The sequence below is a fragment of the Bufo bufo genome, chromosome 2 (assembly GCF_905171765.1).
Source record: "Bufo bufo chromosome 2, aBufBuf1.1, whole genome shotgun sequence".
In the NCBI taxonomy this organism is placed as follows: domain Eukaryota; kingdom Metazoa; phylum Chordata; class Amphibia; order Anura; family Bufonidae; genus Bufo; species Bufo bufo.
In genome coordinates, this window is record NC_053390.1 from 291,801,334 (window position 1) to 291,822,026 (window position 20,693).

The window sequence follows — 20,693 nt, forward strand, 5'->3', positions numbered from 1 at the left end:
CAAAAGTCTGTACAAAGTTAACTGTTTTCAAGTAAAGAAAAGTTTGGTTCACCACAACAACTGTGTTCCTCACTTATTACAACTATAAATCGGTGTGCCACCGTTACAGGCACTGGCGTCACGAACCTTAAAGGGACCTTGCCCTAGGCACATTAAACATCTGCAACAACCAGGGCACCTCACCCACCATAAGGCCTGGTCCCTATATACAGAGAGTGCCCCAGAGGACTTCTGTGCCAGCCTCTTCATCACTGCTGTACGCTTGCCCAGGGTCATCCTACAAACTGTGAGTAACCCATAGCAACCCTCGTTTGCCTAAGTAACTGTGACCTCACATCGATATACCCTGCAGGCCTGCGTACCGCATGTACATGCTGATGTATACTGTTATGTGTATGATTCCAATGCTGTACTCTCAATTAAAAAAAAATTACACTGGAGAAATGAGCCTCCAGTGCAGATATTTGTAAATGATTTTATGTACAGTACAGACCAAAAGTTTGGACACACCTTCTCATTCAAAGAGTTTTCTTTATTTTTCATGACTATGAAAATTGTAGATTCACACTGAAGGCATCAAAACTATGAGTTAACACATGTGGAATTATATACATAACAAACAAGTGTGAAACAACTGAAAATATGTCATATTCTAGGTTCTTCAAAGTAGCCACCCTTTGCTTTGATTACTGCTTTGCACAGTCTTGGCATTCTCTTGATGAGCTTCAAGAGGTAGTCCCCTGAAATGGTTTTCACTTCACAGGTGTGCCCTGTCAGGTTTAATAAGTGGGATTTCTTGCCTTATAAATGGGGTTGGGACCATCAGTTGAGTTGAGGAGAAGTCAGGTGGATACACAGCTGATAGTCCTACTGAATAGACTGTTAGAATTTGTATTATGGCAAGAAAAAAGCAGTTAAGTAAAGAAAAACGAGTGGCCATCATTACTTTAAGAAATGAAGGTCAGTCAGTCAGCCGAAAAATTGAGAAAACTTTGAAAGTAAGGGCTATTTGACCATGAAGGAGAGTGATGGGGTGCTGCGCCAGATGACCTGGCCTCCACAGTCACCGGACCTGAACCCAATTGAGATGGTTTGGGGTGAGCTGGACCGCAGAGTGAAGGCAAAAGGGCCAACAAGTGCTAAGCATCTCTGGGAACTCCTTCAAGACTGTTGGAAGACCATTTCAGAGGACTACCTCTTGAAGCTCATCAAGAGAATGCCAAGAGTGTGCAAAGCAGTAATCAAAGCAAAAGGTGGCTACTTTGAAGAACCTAGACTATGACATATTTTCAGTTGTTTCACACTTGTTTGTTATGTATATAATTCCACATGTGTTAATTCATAGTTTTGATGCCTTCATAGTCATGAAAATAAAGAAAACTCTTTGAATGAGAAGGTGTGTCCAAACTTTTGGTCTGTACTGTATATTCACAGTAATGTGTCATATATCACACTTTACTATAAATCAAGTGCTAGACTAAAGAAACAAACTATGTAAAGTAAGAATTACACTAGATCAGAATCCTATAAAATGTCACAATAAACACTGCTGAATATACACAAATTATATATATACAAGTACAAACTGCGTACTCACATTTCCATGAAAACCTTAAACCTCCATTGTAAATACAGGTGAAACTCGAAAAATTTGAATATCGTGCAAAGTTCATTTATTTCAGTAATTCAACTTAAACGGTGAAGCTACATATGAGATAGACTCATTACATGCAAAGCGAGATATTTCAAGCCTTTATTTGGTATAATTTGGATGATTATGGCTTATAGCGTATGAAGACCCCAAAGTCACAATCTCAGGTACACTTTGCTCAGGGGGTATGGATTAATTAGCTGACTAGAGTGTGACACTTTGAGCCTAGAATATTGAACCTTTTCACAAAATTCTAATTTTAAGCTGCATTAATGCAATTCCTTTTAATTTGCATTACTGAAATAAATGGACTTTTGCACGATATTCAAATTTTTCGAGTTTCATCTGTAACGAAAAGGTTAAGGATATGTTCATAAGTCTTTTTATCCTTATAGGAGGGCACAGTATAGAGGGGAGACACTGAACTTGGAGGCAAATATACTTTTCTGTGATTCTCCAGTAAAAAGTTCTTTAAATACTGTCAAGCCTGTGAGTTCCGCTTCCCCCGCTAGCACAGTGACTGACAGCTTTTCTTGTATGAGGGTGTATATGGGGAGTACTGTCAATCACTGTGTGTGGGTGGGGGAGCAGGACTTGAAAGCTTTCCACGTAAAATACTAAAACTAATTACAGAAAACGACATAAACCTAAGCTCAATACATTTCCCTATATCCTATGCTGCTCACAGATCCAGTTTCCGTACCACTCATAGACTAGTGTGCCATACGTATGCTTGGCCAACTACTGCAACCCCCCTAGAGAGGGAAAGGAGTACCTCATTTTAGTGACCTGTAGGTCGCACCAATTGGATCCCCAGTAATATAACTGATCCAGTGTATAGTGGAAACTCCTAGAATATTCAAATAAAACATTGTGACTACTTAGAACACATTAAAGCTGGCCATGCACACATGACATAAATGCACAAACAATTTTCTGGTTTAGGCATTTCAACAAGCCTGATCCTATGCCCTCCTAGAAAATGAGTGGTGACAGGCCAGGCAGTATCCCCTCACTCCTTGTAATTAAACTTACATGCTCAGTCAGTTCAGTCGTCAGAGGAGATAACTTATGAGTATGTCCAGGACAGAGTTATAGCTAGGCTTTCCTTTACCGGGGACAAAGATTAATTTCGCTACCCTAGCTCAGTTTCTAAAACCCTAGACAAAGCAGGGTACCTTTTCGGCTCCCCATTTGGCAACCAGCACCTGGGGCAAATGCCCCGCCTGTCCATCTATATCTACACCCCTGGTACCGATACTAATGGGCAGATTAACTAATCTGGACTCATTTTACAGTGTAAAGACATGATGCTGGATGATAAATCTGGTGCTTCCTTAGACTGTCTCGTGTATTATCAGACCAGCTATTCATTTTGCACCAAAAGTCAAGCCCCATGACCAGGCGAGGTCCACACTCCCTTTCATGCTAAGCCTGCCCCTTGCCAGAGAAAGTAATAGAAAGTGTCTGAAACACATGATAAATGTGGTGCAAGGCATGAACACCATTTTTTTGGTGCAAATTTGCCAGAATCTTGGTACATTTCCAGCCATGTGTGGTAATGAAGACAGTTTAACCTTATTCTGTGGGTCAGTACAATTATGGAGATGCCAAATGTATATGGTTTTTGTCATGCTTTACTACTTTTAAAATAAACAAACACTTTTTATTTTCCATAAAAATATTCCTTTGATTTGCCATATTCTAACACCCATTTGCTGTGGGGCGAGCAATAGATTTTATTGATACCATTTTGAGTTTCGGAATACCTGAGACCTTTTGAACATTTTTATTCAATTGTTTTCCGAAGGCGAGGTGACCAGAAAAAGGATTTTGGGACTGGAGTTTTTTTTTTTTTTACAATGTCCACTGTGCAGATTAAATTAATGGGATAATTGAATAGACTGGTTTGCTGTGTTTGCCTTTTTTATATGACTCCTGTATCACAGTGCATAGCCATTCTGACAGGCTAAGGCCTCTTTCACACTTGCGTTGTCCGGATCCGGCGTGTACTCCACTTGCCAGAATTACACTCCGGATCCGGAAAAAACGCAAGTGTACTGAAAGCATTTGAAGACGGAACCGTCTTCCAAATGCGTTCAGTGTTACTATGGCACCCAGGACGCTATTAAAGTCCTGGTTAACATAGTAGTAGTGGGGAGCGGTATACTTACAGTCCGTGCGGCTCCCGGGGCGCTCCAGAATGACGTCAGAGCGCCCCATGCGCATGGATGACGTGTCCAATGAGATCACGTGATCCATGCGCTTGGGGCGCCCTGACGTCACTCTGGAGCGCCCCGGGAGCCGCACGGACGTTAAGTATGCTGCTCCCCCGCTCCCTGCTACACTTTACCATGGCTGCCAGGACTTTAGCGTCCCGGCAGCCATGGTAACCATTCAGAAAAAGCTAAATGTCGGGTCCGGCAATGCGCCGAAACGACGTTTAGCTGAAGGCCGGATCCGGATCAATGCCTTTCAATGGGCATTAATTCCGGATCCGGCCTTGCGGCAAGTGTTCCGGATTTTTGGCCGTAGCAAAAAGCGCAGCATGCTGCGGTATTTTCTCCGGCCAAAAAACGTTCCGTTCCGGAACTGAAGACATCCTGATGCATCCTGAACGGATTTCTCTCCATTCAGAATGCATTAGGATAATCCTGATCAGGATTCTTCCGGCATAGAGCCCCGACGACGGAACTCTATGCCGGAAGAAAAGAACGCAAGTGTGAAAGAGCCCTAATGCATCCATGTATTATTGGTCTGGATATGGCAGGCCTGGTACCATTCAGAAGTTCCCCATGGGCCAAGTCAAGTACTCGGCAAACAGTGATTGCATTTGCAAGGTGCGGATCAGAGGACAGATGGGGCTACTTTCCTCTGTTCAACCATCTGAGAGGGATTGGAGTTATTTCCAATCTCGGCAGTGAGACCAGGGTGCCTGTTGTATAATACAGCCGGCTCCTACAAGCGATGGCGCAGGCTCAGGAGGCTGACATACTATTTTAGCAATGAGAGTTAAGTGTCATTGCCCACTGATGTACGTCACTTAGCATTAAAGGGGTTATCCGAGTTATTTTTTTGTTCTTTCTATGTTCCTAACTGGGCAAATGTAACAGCTTTCCAATTAACTCACTTTATCTGCAGTGCCTGGTTTCTCAGATTTCACTGAGGGTCACATGACCTGTGATGTCACCTTCTCTCCCTGCTCTGATAAAGCCTGTAAACGAGACTTCACTGTGCTGGCCACGCCCCCCTTCACTGCCGGGTTGTCTGCTCTCTCCTAAGATTCTTAACCCCTTCAGCTGCACATACTGCCTAGCTGCAGCAGTGACAATTCTCCACAGGATCTGACAGACTTGAGAGAGCATTGCACAAGAAGGTAGGGGGAAGATCCTGTGTGTATTAGCAGTGTCATTATACAGCTGGGACTTGTAGTCCTACACATACAACATTCTGCTGATTCTCCCAGCACTCAGGGCAGCACTTGTATTCACTCCCTTAGCAGTGTCATTATACAGCTGGGACTTGTAGTCCTACACATACAACAAGCTGCAGAGTCTCCCAGCAGGCAGACATGTCACTCAGGGCAGCTCTTGTATTCACTCCCTTTGCAGAGCAGGGGGAGGGGCAGAGATTGTTTTTATTGCATGTAAACAAAGGGCCAGAAAAGAACCAGGGAAATGAGGAAATATATATATATATTTTGCATAAAACTTGCTTAGCTTAGTTATATATTGCTGCCCATCAGATTTTCAGTGCTATATTATTTTTCTTCATAACTCAGACAACCCCTTTAATGGGTTAAGTGTCAAGGTAGGAATTGATATATAGATAGATTAACCACCTCCGGACCGCCTAACGCACGGATGCGTCCGGAAGGTGGTTGATTCATTCCTCCTGGACGCATCCGTGCGTCATCTCGCGAGACGCGAGATTTCCTGTGAACGCGCGCACACAGGCGCGCGCGTTCACAGGAACGGAAGGTAAGAGAGTGGATCTCCAGCCTGCCAGCGGCGATCGTTCGATGGCAGGCTGGAGATGCGATTTTTTTAACCCCTAACAGGTATATTAGACGCTGTTTTGATAACAGCGTCTAATATACCTGCTACCTGGTCCTCTGGTGGTCCCTTTTGTTTGGATCGACCACCAGAGGACACAGGTAGCTCAGTAATAAGTAGCACCAAGCACCACACTACACCCCCCCCTGTCACTTATTAACCCCTTATTAACCCCTGATCACCCCATATAGACTCCCTGATCACCCCCCTGTCATTGATCACCCCCCTGTAAGGCTCCATTCAGACGTCCGTATGATTTTTACGGATCCACTGATACATGGATCGGATACGCAAAACGCATACGGACAACTGAATGCAGCCTTACAGGGGGGTGATCAATGACGGGGGTGATCACCCCATATAGACTCCCTGATCACCCCCCTGTCATTGATCACCCCCCTGTAAGGCTGCATTCAGATGTCCGAATGATTTTTACGGATCCACTGATACATGGATCGGATCCGCAAAACGCATACGGACATCTGAATGCAGCCTTACAGGGGGGTGATCACCCCATATAGACTCCCTGATCACCCCCCTGTCATTGATCACCCCCCTGTAAGGCTGCATTCAGATGTCCGTATGATTTTTACGGATCCACTGATACATGGATCGGATCCGCAAAACGCATACGGACATCTGAATGCAGCCTTACAGGGGGGTGATCAATGACGGGGGTGATCACCCCATATAGACTCCCTGATCACCCCCCTGTCATTGATCACCCCCCTGTAAGGCTGCATTCAGATGTCCGTATGATTTTTACGGATCCACTGATACATGGATCGGATCTGCAAAACACATACGGACATCTGAATGGAGCCTTATTAGGGGGTGATCAATGACAGGGGGGTGATCACCCCATATAGACTCCTTGATCACCCCCCTGTCATTGATCACCCCCCTGTAAGGCTGCATTCAGATGTCCGTATGATTTTTACGGATCCACTGATACATGGATCGGATCAGCAAAACACATACGGACATCTGAATGGAGCCTTATAAAGGGGGTGATCAATGACAGGGGGGTGATCACCCCATATAGACTCCCTGATCACCCCCCCTGTAAGGCTCCATTCAGACATTTTTTTGGCCCAAGTTAGCGGAAATTTATTTTTTTTTTCTTACAAAGTCTCATAGTCCACTAACTTGTGTCAAAAAATAAAATCTCACATGAACTCACCATACCCCTCACGGAATCCAAATGCGTAGAAATTTTTAGACATTTATATTCCAGACTTCTTCTCACGCTTTAGGGCCCCTAGAATGCCAGGGCAGTATAAATACCCCACATGTGACCCCATTTCGGAAAGAAGACACCCCAAGGTATTCCGTGAGGGGCATATTGAGTCCATGAAAGATTGAAATTTTTGTCCCAAGTTAGCGGAAAGGGAGACTTTGTGAGAAAAAAAATAAAAATATCAATTTCCGCTAACTTGTGCCAAAAAAATAAATTTCTATGAACTCGCCATGCCCCTCATTGAATACCTTGGGGTGTCTTCTTTCCAAAATGGGGTCACATGTGGGGTATTTATACTGCCCTGGCATTCTAGGGGCCCTAAAGCGTGAGAAGAAGTCTGGGATCCAAATGTCTAAAAATGCCCCCATAAAAGGAATGTGGGCCCCTTTGCGCATCTAGGCTGCAAAAAAGTGTCACACATCTGGTATCGCCGTACTCAGGAGAAGTTGGGCAATATGTTTTGGGGTGTCATTTTACATATACCCATGCTGGGTGAGATAAATATCTTGGTCAAATGCCAAACTTTGTATAAAAAAATGGGAAAAGTTGCCTTTTGCCGAGATATTTCTCTCACCCAGCATGAGTATATGTAAAAAGACACCCCAAAACACATTGCCCAACTTCTCCTGAATACGGCGATACCACATGTGTGACACTTTTTTGCAGCCTAGGTGGGCAAAGGCGCCCACATTCCAAAGAGCACCTTTCGGATTTCACAGGTCATTTACCTACTTACCACACATTAGGGCCCCTAGAATGCCAGGGCAGTATAACTACCCCACAAGTGACCCCATTTTGGAAAGAAGACACCCCAAGGTATTCCGTGAGGGGCATGGCGAGTTCCTAGAATTTTTTATTTTTTGTCACAAGTTAGCGGAAAATGATGATTTTTTTTTTTTTCCTTACAAAGTCTCATATTCCACTAACTTGTGACAAAAAATAAAAAAACTTCCATGAACTCACTATGCCCATCACGAAATACCTTGGGGTGTCTTCTTTCAAAAATGGGGTCACTTGTGGGGTAGTTATACTGCCCTGGCATTTTAGGGGCCAAATGCGTGAGAAGTGGTTTGAAATCAAAATCTGTAAAAAATGGCCAGTGAAATCCGAAAGGTGCTCTTTGGAATGTGGGCCCCTTTGCCCACCTAGGCTGCAAAAAAGTGTCACACATCTGGTATCCCCGTACTCAGGAGAAGTTGGGCAATGAGTTTTGGGGTGTCTTTTTACATATACCCATGCTGGGTGAGAGAAATATCTTGGCAAAAGACAACTTTTCCCATTTTTTTTATACAAAGTGGGCATTTGACCGAGATATTTATCTCACCCAGCATGGGTATATGTAAAATGACACCCCAAAACACATTGCCCAACTTCTCCTGAGTACGGAGATACCACATGTGTGACACTTTTTTGCAGCCTAGGTGGGCAAAGGGGCCCACATTCCAAAGAGCACCTTTCGGATTTCACCGGCCATTTTTTACAGATTTTGATTTCAAACTACTTACCACACATTTGGGCCCCTAGAATGCCAGGGCAGTATAACTACCCCACAAGTGACCCCATTTTGGAAAGAAGAGACCCCAAGGTATTTTGTGATGGGCATAGTGAGTTCATAGAAGTTTTTATTTTTTGTCACAAGTTAGTGGAATATGAGACTTTGTAAGAAAAAAAATAAAAAAAAATAAAATCATCATTTTCCGCTAACTTGTGACAAAAAATAAAAAGTTCTATGAACTCACTATGCCCATCAGCGAATACCTTAGGGTGTCTACTTTCCGAAATGGGGTCACTTGTGGGGTGTTTGTACTGTCTGGGTATTGTAGAACCTCAGGAAACATGACAGGTGCTCAGAAAGTCAGAGCTGCTTCAAAGAGCGGAAATTCACATTTTTGTACCATAGTTTGTAAACGCTATAACTTTTACCCAAACCCTTTTTTTTTTTACCAAAACATTTTTTTTTATCAAAGACATGTAGAACAATAAATTTAGAGCAAAATTTATATATGGATGTTTTTTTTGCAAAATTTTACAACTTAAAGTGAAAAATTTCATTTTTTTTGCAAAGAAATCGTTAAATTTCGATTAATAACAAAAAAAGTAAAAATGTCAGCAGCAATAAAATACCACCAAATGAAAGCTCTATTAGTGAGAAGAAAAGGAGGTAAAATTCATTTGGGTGGTAAGTTGCATGACCGAGCAATAAACGGTCAAAGTAGTGTAGGTCAGAAGTGTAAAAAGTGGCCTGGTCATTAAGGGTGTTTAAGCTATAGGGGCTGAGGTGGTTAAAGAACTATTTTCAAGTTACTACCATTTGCAGACTTACATTCTAGTACAATAGTTCAGCTTACAGTGAAGTCCAGCTGTTGTAAAACTACAACTCCCAAGATGAACACTTACTTGGTTGTTCACAGAACTCCATAGAAATGAGTAAAGCATGCTGGGAGTTGTAGTTTCACCACAGCTGGTTCAGAACATATCAGCATTGAGCTTGCAGTAACTGAACACCTTAGAATATTATATTGTTTTTTTATTTATTTTGGACCAACATTCTGTTTTGATTCATTTCTTAAAGGGGCTAAGTTTATGCAGTCAGGTGATCTCTGGTATACGTAATCACTTCTGGTCTGCTGCAGACCGGAAGGAGTGGAGATGGGAGCCTTGGTGATGGAATGGGGTGGCATTCAAAAAAGTGAGTGGGTATTTTTGTTCTGATTTTCACAAATTTATTTTTCTTGGGAGGGGGGAAAGTATGAAATTTTAACTGTCAGCAGTCCCCACTATGGGGAGCGTACTGTATACTGTCTCCTTACAAGTTCCCACAAGCAGCCTTAATGTTATCTTTTCTATGGCCCCTGACTGCTATAAAAATACATGAAGAAGTTGAACGGCATGGTAAGGTGGAAATTCACTTTAAAGGATAACTGTCATATTTATTATTTGCTAGGTTATTAGAGCTAGGCATATATACCTGAGTTAGTCTGTCAATGATTGCCAAAAGATCTGTAATTACCTTATAATAACAGCTTTCATTAATGTCTCCTGTCCCTTTCCACTGCTCCCTTAAAAGGCTGTTGCTATGGCTCATCTGACTCTGACTAGGAAGACGGAGGGGTGGTCCTTCACACTGCATGCCTGCATTAGGCTTCAGAGTGAGGAGGCGTGTCTCTCAGTAAGCCAATCTGATTGGCTGGCAGGAAGCTGCTGGCTACAGCAAGTTTGTATGTGACCTGAGGGAACACAGTTTTGGCCTCATAGAACTGGCATAGAAGCCATCTTGAGAAGATTCTCATAATGTAGGATTCAAAACAGCCGTAACTAAGGGGGAAACTCAAGAAAAACAGTGGTAAGTGAAGAAACTAAAGATTGCTTTATGCATAATGCTGCAGCAGCAGTAACATATGCTAAAATAGATTTTTTGATGAAAATATTACCCTTTAACCACCTCAGCCCCCAGTGCTTAAACACCCTGAAAGACCAGGCCACTTTTTACACTTCTGACCTACACTACTTTCACCGTTTATTGCTCGGTCATGCAACTTACCACCCAAATGAATTTTACCTCCTTTTCTTCTCACTAATAGAGCTTTCATTTGGTGGTATTTCATTGCTGCTGACATTTTTACTTTTTTTGTTATTAATCGAAATTTAACGATTTTTTTGCAAAAAAATGAAATTTTTCACTTTCAGTTGTAAAATTTTGCAAAAAAAACCGAGATCCATATATAAATTTTGCTCTAAATTTATTGTTCTACATGTCTTTGATAAAAAAAAAATGTTTGGGTAAAAAAAAAAAATGGTTTGGGTAAAAGTTATAGCGTTTACAAACTATGGTACAAAAATGTGAATTTCCGCTTTTTGAAGCAGCTCTGACTTTCTGAGCACCTGTCATGTTTCCTGAGGTTCTACAATGCCCAGACAGTACAAACACCCCACAAATGACCCCATTTCGGAAAGTACACACCCTAAGGTATTCGCTGATGGGCATAGTGAGTTCATAGAACTTTTTATTTTTTGTCACAAGTTAGCGGAAAATGATGATTTTTTTTTTTTCTTACAAAGTCTCATATTCCACTAACTTGTGACAAAAAATAAAAAGTTCTATGAACTCACTATGCCCATCACGAAATACCTTGGGGTCTCTTCTTTCCAAAATGGGGTCACTTGTGGGGTAGTTATACTGCCCTGGCATTCTAGGGGCCCAAATGTGTGGTAAGGAGTTTGAAATCAAATTCTGTAAAAAATGACCAGTGAAATCCGAAAGGTGCTCTTTGGAATATGGGCCCCTTTGCCCACCTAGGCTGCAAAAAAGTGTCACACATCTGGTATCTCTGTATTCAGAAGAAGTTGAGGAATGTGTTTTGGGGTGTCTTTTTACATATACCCATGCTGGGTGAGATAAATATCTTGGTCAAATGCCAACTTTGTATAAAAAAATGGGAAAAGTTGTCTTTTGCCAAGATATTTCTCTCACCCAGCATGGGTATATGTAAAATGACACCCCAAAACACATTCCCCAACTTCTCCTGAGTACGGAGATACCAGATGTGTGACACTTTTTTGCAGCCTAGGTGGGCAAAGGGGCCCATATTCCAAAGAGCACCTTTCGGATTTCACTGGTCATTTTTTACAGAATTTGATTTCAAACTCCTTACCACACATTTGGGCCCCTAGAATGCCAGGGCAGTATAACTACCCCACAAGTGACCCCATTTTGGAAAGAAGAGACCCCAAGGTATTCGTTGATGGGCATAGTGAGTTCATGGAAGTTTTTATTTTTTGTCACAAGTTAGTGGAATATGAGACTTTGTATGAAAAAAAAATTAAAAAAAAATCATCATTTTCCACTAACTTGTGACAAAAAATAAAAAATTCTAGGAACTCGCCATGCCCCTCACGGAATACCTTGGGGTGTCTTCTTTCCAAAATGGGGTCACTTGTGGGGTAGTTATACTGCCCTGGCATTTTCCAGGGGCCCTAATGTGTGGTAAGTAGGTAAATGACCTGTGAAATCCTAAAGGTGCTCTTTGGAATGTGGGCCCCTTTGCCCACCTAGGCTGCAAAAAAGTGTCACACATCTGGTATCTCAGTATTCAGGAGACGTTGGGGAATGTGTTTTGGGGTGTCTTTTTACATATACCCATGCTGGGTGAAAGAAATATCTCGGCAAAAGACAACTTTTCCCATTTTTTTATACAAAGTTGGCATTTGACCAAGATATTTATCTCACCCAGCATGGGTATATGTAAAATGACACCCCAAAACACATCCCCCAACTTCTCCTGAGTACGGCGATACCACATGTGTGACACTTTTTTGCAGCCTAGATGCACAAAGGGGCCCACATTCATTTTATGAGGGCATTTTTAGACATTTGGATCCCAGACTTCTTCTCACGCTTTAGGACCCCTAGAATGCCAGGGCAGTATAAATACCCCACATGTGACCCCATTTTGGAAAGAAGACACCCCAAGGTATTCAATGAGGGTCATGGCGAGTTCATAGAATTATATTTTTTTTGGCACAAGTTAGCAGAAATTGATATTTTTATTTTTTTTCTCACAAAGTCTCCCTTTCCGCTAACTTGGGACAAAAATTTCAATCTTTCATGGACTCAATATGCCCCTCACGGAATACCTTGGGGTGTCTTCTTTCCGAAATTGGGTCACATGTGGGGTATTTATACTGCCCTGGCATTCTAGGGGCCCTAAAGCGTGAGAAGAAGTCTGGAATATAAATGTCTAAAAAATTTTACGCATTTGGATTCCGTGAGGGGTATGGGGAGTTCATGTGAGATTTTATTTTTTGACACAAGTTAGTGGAATATGAGACTTTGTAAGAAAAAAAATAATTTCCGCTAACTTGGGCCAAAAAAATGTCTGAATGGAGCCTTACAGGGGGGTGATCAATGACAGGGGGGTGATCAATGACAGGGGGGTGATCAGAGAGTCAATATGGGGTGATCACCCCCCTGTCATTGATCACCCCCCTGTAAGGCTCCATTCAGATGTCCGTATGTGTTTTGCGGATCCGATCCATGTATCCGTGGATCCGTAAAAATCATACGGACATCTGAATGCAGCATGACAGGGGGGGGGGGGGTGATCAATGACAGGGGGGTGATCAGGGAGTCTATATGGGGTGATCACCCCCCCTGGAAGGCCCTAGGGAGACGCATGTATGTGTTTTGCGGATCCGATCCATCTATCAGTGGATCCGTAAAAATCATGCAGACGTCTGAATGGAGCTTTACAGGGGGTTGATCAATGACAGGGGTGTAATCAATGACAGGGGGGTGATCAGGGAGTCTATATGGGGTGATAACCACAGTCATTGATCACGCCCCTGTAAGGCTTCATTCAGACGCCCGTATGCGTTTTGCGGATCCGATCCATCTATCAGTGGATCCGTAAAAATCATGCGGACATCTGAATGGAGCTTTACAGGGGGTTGATCAATGACAGGGGTGTAATCAATGACAGGGGGGTGATCAGGGAGTCTATATGGGGTGATCACCACAGTCATTGATCACGCCCCTGTAAGGCTTCATTCAGACGTCCGTATGCGTTTTGCGGATCCGATCCATCTATCAGTGGATCCGTAAAAATCATGCGGACATCTGAATGGAGCTTTACAGGGGGTTGATCAATGACAGGGGGGTAATCAATGACAGGGGGGTGATCAGGGAGTCTATATGGGGTGATAACCACAGTCATTGATCACGCCCCTGTAAGGCTTCATTCAGACGTCCGTATGCGTTTTGCGGATCCGATCCATCTATCAGTGGATCCGTAAAAATCATGCGGACATCTGAATGGAGCTTTACAGGGGGTTGATCAATGACAGGGGTGTAATCAATGACAGGGGGGTGATCAGGGAGTCTATATGGGGTGATAACGACAGTCATTGATCACGCCCCTGTAAGGCTTCATTCAGACGTCCGTATGCGTTTTGCGGATCCGATCCATCTATCAGTGGATCCGTAAAAATCATGCGGACATCTGAATGGAGCTTTACAGGGGGTTGATCAATGACAGGGGGGTAATCAATGACAGGGGGGTGATCAGGGAGTCTATATGGGGTGATCAGGGGTGATCAAGGGTGAATAAGGGGTTAATAAGTGACAGGGGGGGGGGTTTAGTGTAGTGGTGCTTGGTGCAACATATTTACTGAGCTACCTGTGTCCTCTGGTGGTCGATCCAAACAAAGGGGACCACCAGAGGACCAGGTAGCAGGTATATTAGACGCTGTTATCAAAACAGCGTCTAATATACCTGTTAGGGGTTAAAAAAAACACATCTCCAGCCTGCCAGCGAACGATCGCCGCTGGCAGGCTGGAGATCCACTCTCTTACCTTCCGTTCCTGTGAACGCGCGCGCCTGTGTGCGCGCGTTCACAGGAAATCTCGCGTCTCGCGAGAGGATGCGCCGGCGCGTCCACCCAGAAGAGCAGGGCCGCCGCAAAGACGCAATCCTGCGTACGGCGGTCCTGAGGAGGTTAAAGGGAGTCTGTCACCACATTTCAGCATATTAGACCGATCAAATAGGGTTATATGATCCACCCAGAACTTAAAAACGGTACCTTTGTTGTAGAAAACGGACTTTTCTTTTAGCCGAAAATGAACTTATAAGGTTATGTTAATGAGCCCTCTCAAGTGCCCAGGGCGTTCTCTCAATCCTCGGAGCCCCAGGCAGCACCTCCTCAACGGCTCATAACCCCGCCCTCCGTGCGCCTCTGCCCGCCCGTTTACTCCCCTCCCCTGTCCTTTTCCACTGCGGCTGTGCGGTCCAAATCGTAGCGGGCGCATGCGCAATGCGATGCCCGCTCCTGGCAGGGCATCGCGATACCTACTGCGCATGCGCCCGCTACGATTTGGACCGCACAGCCGCAGTGGAAAACGACAGGGGAGGGGAGTTCATTTTCGGCTAAAAGAGAAGTTCGTTTTCTACAACAAAGGTACCGTTTTTAAGTTCTGGGTGGATCATATAACCCTATTTGATCGGTCTAATATGCCCAAATGTGGTGACAGACTCCCTTTAAGACCTCATGCACATGACCGTATGTGTTTTCCCGTCCGCAAAAAATACAGATGACGTCTGTGTGCATTCCGTATTTTGCAGAACAGAACAGCTGGCCCCTAATAGAACAGTACTATCCTTGTTCATAATGCGGACAATAATAGGACAAGTTCTATATTTTTGCGGAACGAAAATACGGACATACAGAAACAGAATGCACACGGAGTACCTTTTTGTTTTTTTTTGCGGACCCATTGAAATGAATGGTTCCGCATAAGGTCCGCAAAAAAACGGAAAGGACATGGAAAGAAAATAAGTTCGTGTGCATGAGCCCTAAAGTGGCTGAGTCATTAGGACAACTCCTGTACATGTGACACTTGATACCCCTTCTATAAGCCAGAAGAAATCTATTAGGAAAAAAACAGCTCTAGCTCTGGAGTATTCCGCAACAATATTCAATGTCCCCTCACTTCATTGGGGACCATGTTAGGGAGGGTCACCATGTATTTTTTTTTAGAATAAAAAAATGCCACAGCATTGTTTGTATTGGTATTTTAAGATAATTTCCTTGAAATTTATTTGTCCCTTGGCATTTTTGAGCATGCTGAAACGTTTTCCTATAGACTTCTAAAAGGAAAAAAAAAAGGCTGAAAGAAATGCAAGAAAAATGTTGTGTGACTAAAAAAATGCCATGCCCCCCCCCCCCCCCCCCCAAAAAAAAGCTTGTAAAAAACACATGCATTTCATGGTCATTTTTATACATGCCAAAAAAAAAGTGTGGCAGCACTGGCAGCTTCCCAAGGGGATGTCAGCTGATCAGCAGGGGCAGGGCCAGCTCCAGGGTTATGTGGGCCCTTGGGCAATAAATCTCAGTGGGCCCCCTTACAGTATAATGACCACTAGTGGCCCTTCACACAGTATAATGCCCCCCCCCACAGTGTAATGACCTCCAGTGGACCCCCAAACAGTATATTGACCCCCCAGTGGCCCTCCATTCAGAATAGTGACCCCCAGTGGCCCCCCCATTCAGAATAATGACCCCTAGTGGCCCCAGACAGTATAATGACCTCCTGTGGCCCCCTATACAGTATAATGACCCCCAGTGGTCCCCTCACTGGGGGGTCATACTGTATGGAGGGGGCGCTGGAGGTCATTATACTGTATGCCTATATAGTGTACCATTCCAGCCAAGAACTATGCTTATTGCTGCATATAATATGTAGTGTGTCATACCCCCCTGGCTGCATGCTGCAGTATATTATATAGTGTGCCATACATCACCCCCCCTTAAAATTGTTCCTGATACGTATAATGTATAGTGTGCCATTAGCTCCCAAATGATATGTGCCTGCTGTTGGGCATTATATAGTGCGCCAACCCCCCCCAAGATCTGTGCCTGTTTCTCCCTATTATATAGTGTGCCGTAACCCACTTCCCCATGAATGGTGCCTTCCCTCCTTATTCACTGCCTCAGCCCCAGTCTCCATGAACTTTTATTTTGAACCTGTAGTAAACAGGGCTGACTTTACTTACACAGTAAGCTGCTCGGCTGTCACTTGGACTGGGGTCTGCAGCGCCTAGCCTCAGTCATTACTTGCTGGTGCAGGCTATGCCAACCAATCAGCAGCAGGCTTTGCTAGCACTGCAAATGCTGATTGGCCAGCCCAGCAGAGAGACAACACACACACACACACACACACACAGAGTGCTGGGTAAGGGGGGGGGGGGGGGGGGGGCAGGGAGCTGAAAGGCAAGGACTGAGCCCAAGGCAGGACTTGGGAAGTGACAGGAGCTTGTGTGTGTGTAATTGGGGGCCTCCACGGCCGGACCTCTTTCCCCCAGGGGCCCCATAGAAACTCCGTAGTCTGCCTCTATTGGAGGTACGCCACTGGCAGTGGGCCCCCTCAGGAGCAGCGGGCCCCGGCACTTGCCTGGGTATGCCGGGTGCTGACGCCGGCCCTGAGCACAGGTTCCAGCCACAAAACACATGTGAACAGCTGACTGCCAGGACGGCTGGTGGTTGTTCTTTTACACGTGCTTTCTGGTTCCATGAAAACTCTCCAATACTTCACTGCCAGATCATTGCTAACAAGCGTTCCTACGATACAGCCTTTAGACAGTTTTCATGATATTTAAGTCAAACCTACCTTTGCTTAGCCCTCCTTGATCCCACAACAGTTTAGTTATCTCGTTATTCCAAGTCTCTTTCACATTCGTAGTCTCTGCTTGGAGAAGTAATGTTTCGCGAGATTTTTGGCGGCGGAACCAGAGCTCAATTCGTGTGTCTCCCTCTGTAGCATTCTCTGTGAGACCCATGTCAGCTGTCTAAATTGGAAGATGCACAAAGAGTTTATAACCATTTTTTGCTCTATATTTATTTAACCCAATTACAGTAAATCATGCAGTATATATGGATCTTGTATGGTTTCTCAAAGGGTTTGTTCAACCACAGGAGCCTTTAAGGCAGACCTTCCCACAAGGCTGGACCTGTGGAGGTAAGCATACTTACCCGTTTCTTGGGTTCTGGCTACTTTGCGCCCCTGCTGCCGATCTCCAGTCTCCCTATGCCAACATCCAGTTTGACACAGGTCATGTGGAGTTACAGCCAATGACTGGACACAGGGGTGATGTGCCCTCCATGCATCACATGATCCAGTGAAATGATGCAAGAAGGATATGTAACCACTGTGGCCATTTATTGGCTGCAGAAGCCATGTGACTCGTGTTAAATCAGATGTTGACATGGGGAGACGGGAGGGCATGGCAGGGCAGCAAAGCAGCCAGAAACCAGTGGCGGAGAGCAGGTAAGTACACTTCTCTCTGCAGGTCAGGCCACATTGAGGAGGAAGGGGGTCTGATGAAAAATTCTCTCTTGAGGTCTATAATTTTTTTTACATGTGGTTGTGTTCTGAGATTGCAATAACTCAGAAGTTTTTCCTGTATACTTCCTTTAACTAGCTTACTGAATGGAGTGGCCACAAATGGCGTCACTTAGGCAGAAGCAGTTTGTGCACCTGTGTGACGTTACCTGGCGACATAGTATGAACATGAAAAAGGGAAATTACACCTCCTCCACCCATTTTACATACAGAGCGGCACCAGCTCACATCAGTACAGGGCATATACACCAATCAACCACAATGTTAAAACTACCTGCCTAATATTGTGTAGGTTCCCATCTTGCCACCAAACAGCTCTGACCCATTGAAATATGGGCTCCAAAAGACCTCTGTAGGTGTCCTGTGATCTGACACCAACACATTGACAGCAGATCCTTTAAGTTCTGTAAATGCTGAGGTGCGGCCACCATTTGATTTAATTTCCCTATCACATAGATGTTCGATTGGAATGCGATCTGGGGAATTTGGAGGCCATGCCAACACATTGAACTGTTTGTCATGATCCTCAAACCTTTCCTGAACAATTTTTGCAATGTGGCAGGTGCATTACCCTGTTGAAAGAGGCCACTGCCATTTGAGAACAGTGTTGCCATGAAGGGGTGTACTTGGTCTGTAGCATTGTTTAGTTAGAGGTACTTGTCAAAGTAATATCCACCTGAATGCCAAAATCTGTATGTATCAAATTGCCCACAGCATCACACAGCCTCTGCCAAGACCTCTTTGCACCGTTCATCCTGGTGCTATCTCTGCCCCAAAAAGGGACGTACAAATTACATACACCTCTGGCAATACTCCTTCAATGCCAAGAGGAGTATTTTAGAAAAATACTTAGTACGTCTGGTTGGGGGTCCCCATCCTGTGACCCTCACAGTGCTCTTGTTAACAGCCACTTTTTTCTGTGCTGTTTGGGTTTTACTGTAACCCTCCCTAATATACTGTACAGAAAAGTTTTCAGTGCTTGCAAGTCCTACACTGAAGTCACTGCCCACCCCCTTCCCCACACACACAACCCTGCATTGTGTAAAGTAGATAGATGTTGTGAAGCAGCTTTGTGCGATATACCATAAACCAATGTAATTAATTTTAACCCCTTAAAGGGGTTTCCACGATTGTGATACATAGTTTTGGTGCCAAATTCTGGTGCTACAAGGTAACAGCTGATCGGTGGGGCTGTGTGGTGTTGAACCCCAAAAATGTATTCTCTAATTCTGCCGTGCTTAGTGATGTCAAATATTTGTATACTGTGTAATGTAGCATACTGCTTTAGATGGAGCCTCTGTACATGGACGATAAGAACCCAAAGACAGAGATTTGTTAGTAAAGCTATATAAGCAGAATTGGGTCAGGTAAGAATTTACAAAAATTGGTGGCTGGGGTAATTATTATATGTTTGGCATAAGCATAACATATATTCTGCTTGAGAGAAACATATGTATGCCTGAGCACCTGGTGCGCACGTAAAACCTGTTTGTGTCACATAGAGTGTCTTAAACTGGTAAATTAGGGTTCAGCGAAGTGTGCATTTTAATTATTTTTTTTTACTTTCTATTTTTCTACAATTTATTTTTACTTTTATCTTTTTGTTTGCTACGAGGGCTCAGGTTAGAAGAGAACACATTATCTATGTGTTTCCTGCTGTCTCCATATTCTGAGCACTGGTAACAGTGATCTAAAGGTAAAAACCCATAGATGACTGTTAGTGATCTGTATAGGACATGCATGCAGATAGACTGCATGTTTTCTGCCTGCCTCCAGGCCCCTCTGCACAGGGAATTCCTGTGATTTCTTCACTGATTTCACAGGAGTTTGCTATAAACCAAGCGAATACAAAATCCAAACTTTTGCATTGGGAAACAAAGCACCCGAATATGAGCATTATGTTCATTTATGTTAACGGAAAATGCAAATGTGATCGCACACTACATCCAGCATTCTGCCCTGCCTCCATGCTGGATGAGACATTGGTGTACATTTTGGCCAAAGCGTATTAAGCCACTCACCGCGTCAAGGTTGTCTCATTTGAGTGGTCCCTATCACTAGTTTCTACCTGTTCATGGGCCATGACAGCCACACAAAGTCCAGGGAATGCAGGTCAGCATGCAAGCCAAGCACACTCTGCTTTTAACCCCGTCCGGCGCCATTACAGCTTTCATCGGATCCAGGGATGCAAGTACCAACATGCATGCTGAGCCCACCATATACCTCTCCTGGAGCCAAATGGCTACTGGTAGGTTCTATATAAGCAGACTCAGTTTTATACTGACTTTAAAACCAGCCTCCAGGACAGATTGACTGGTCAGGTGTGCATGACTCAAAGGAGATCGCCACGCCTCCAATATATATATATTTGATCATTTATGTTCCCTGACACATTAGGGGCAGCTCGATCCTGGCGATTAAAGTGTGTGTGCCTGCATTCAGACTGACAATGTAAACTAATGGGCTGCAGCCACAGGGACAAATCCATGTGATAACACTTGGTTTCAGATCTCTTATACCTTAAAAGCTTGTTTGAATCCATATGTCTCCAAACCTCCCTCTGCGGTCTTCAGTTTACTTAGTAGCAGAAGTTTCTGGAATAGGAATACATGTCGCAAGGACTTCTTTCTTCCAGATAACACAGTAAATACATCCTTAAGCAGGAGACGACCATGTTCCTTCTCATCCACCTAAGTATGAACATAAACCAAACATAAAACCAATAATTAGGATAATTTGTACAATCTATGGGACACAGAATCTAAAAGTCATGATCAGTAGCACAACTGATAAGTAGCCATAAGTTTCCACAAGGAGTCATGAGGGTGAACCATGTGACAATGGGCAAAGTAG

The 20,693-nt window shown here is 44.0% G+C and overlaps 1 protein-coding gene across 2 annotated transcripts in view; it reads right to left on the reverse strand.

Moving 5' to 3' along the window:
• ARHGEF40 (Rho guanine nucleotide exchange factor 40) overlaps positions 1-20,693 on the reverse strand; it is a 198,545-nt gene that overhangs the window by 21,154 nt on the left and 156,698 nt on the right. For both annotated transcript variants that reach the window (XM_040416739.1, XM_040416738.1), the window contains exons 17-18: positions 20,360-20,530; positions 17,109-17,286 (exon numbers count right to left, since the gene is read on the reverse strand). In XM_040416739.1, coding sequence (XP_040272673.1) covers positions 17,109-17,286; positions 20,360-20,530 — 349 coding nt within the window. The remainder of the gene's footprint in view (positions 1-17,108; positions 17,287-20,359; positions 20,531-20,693) is intronic.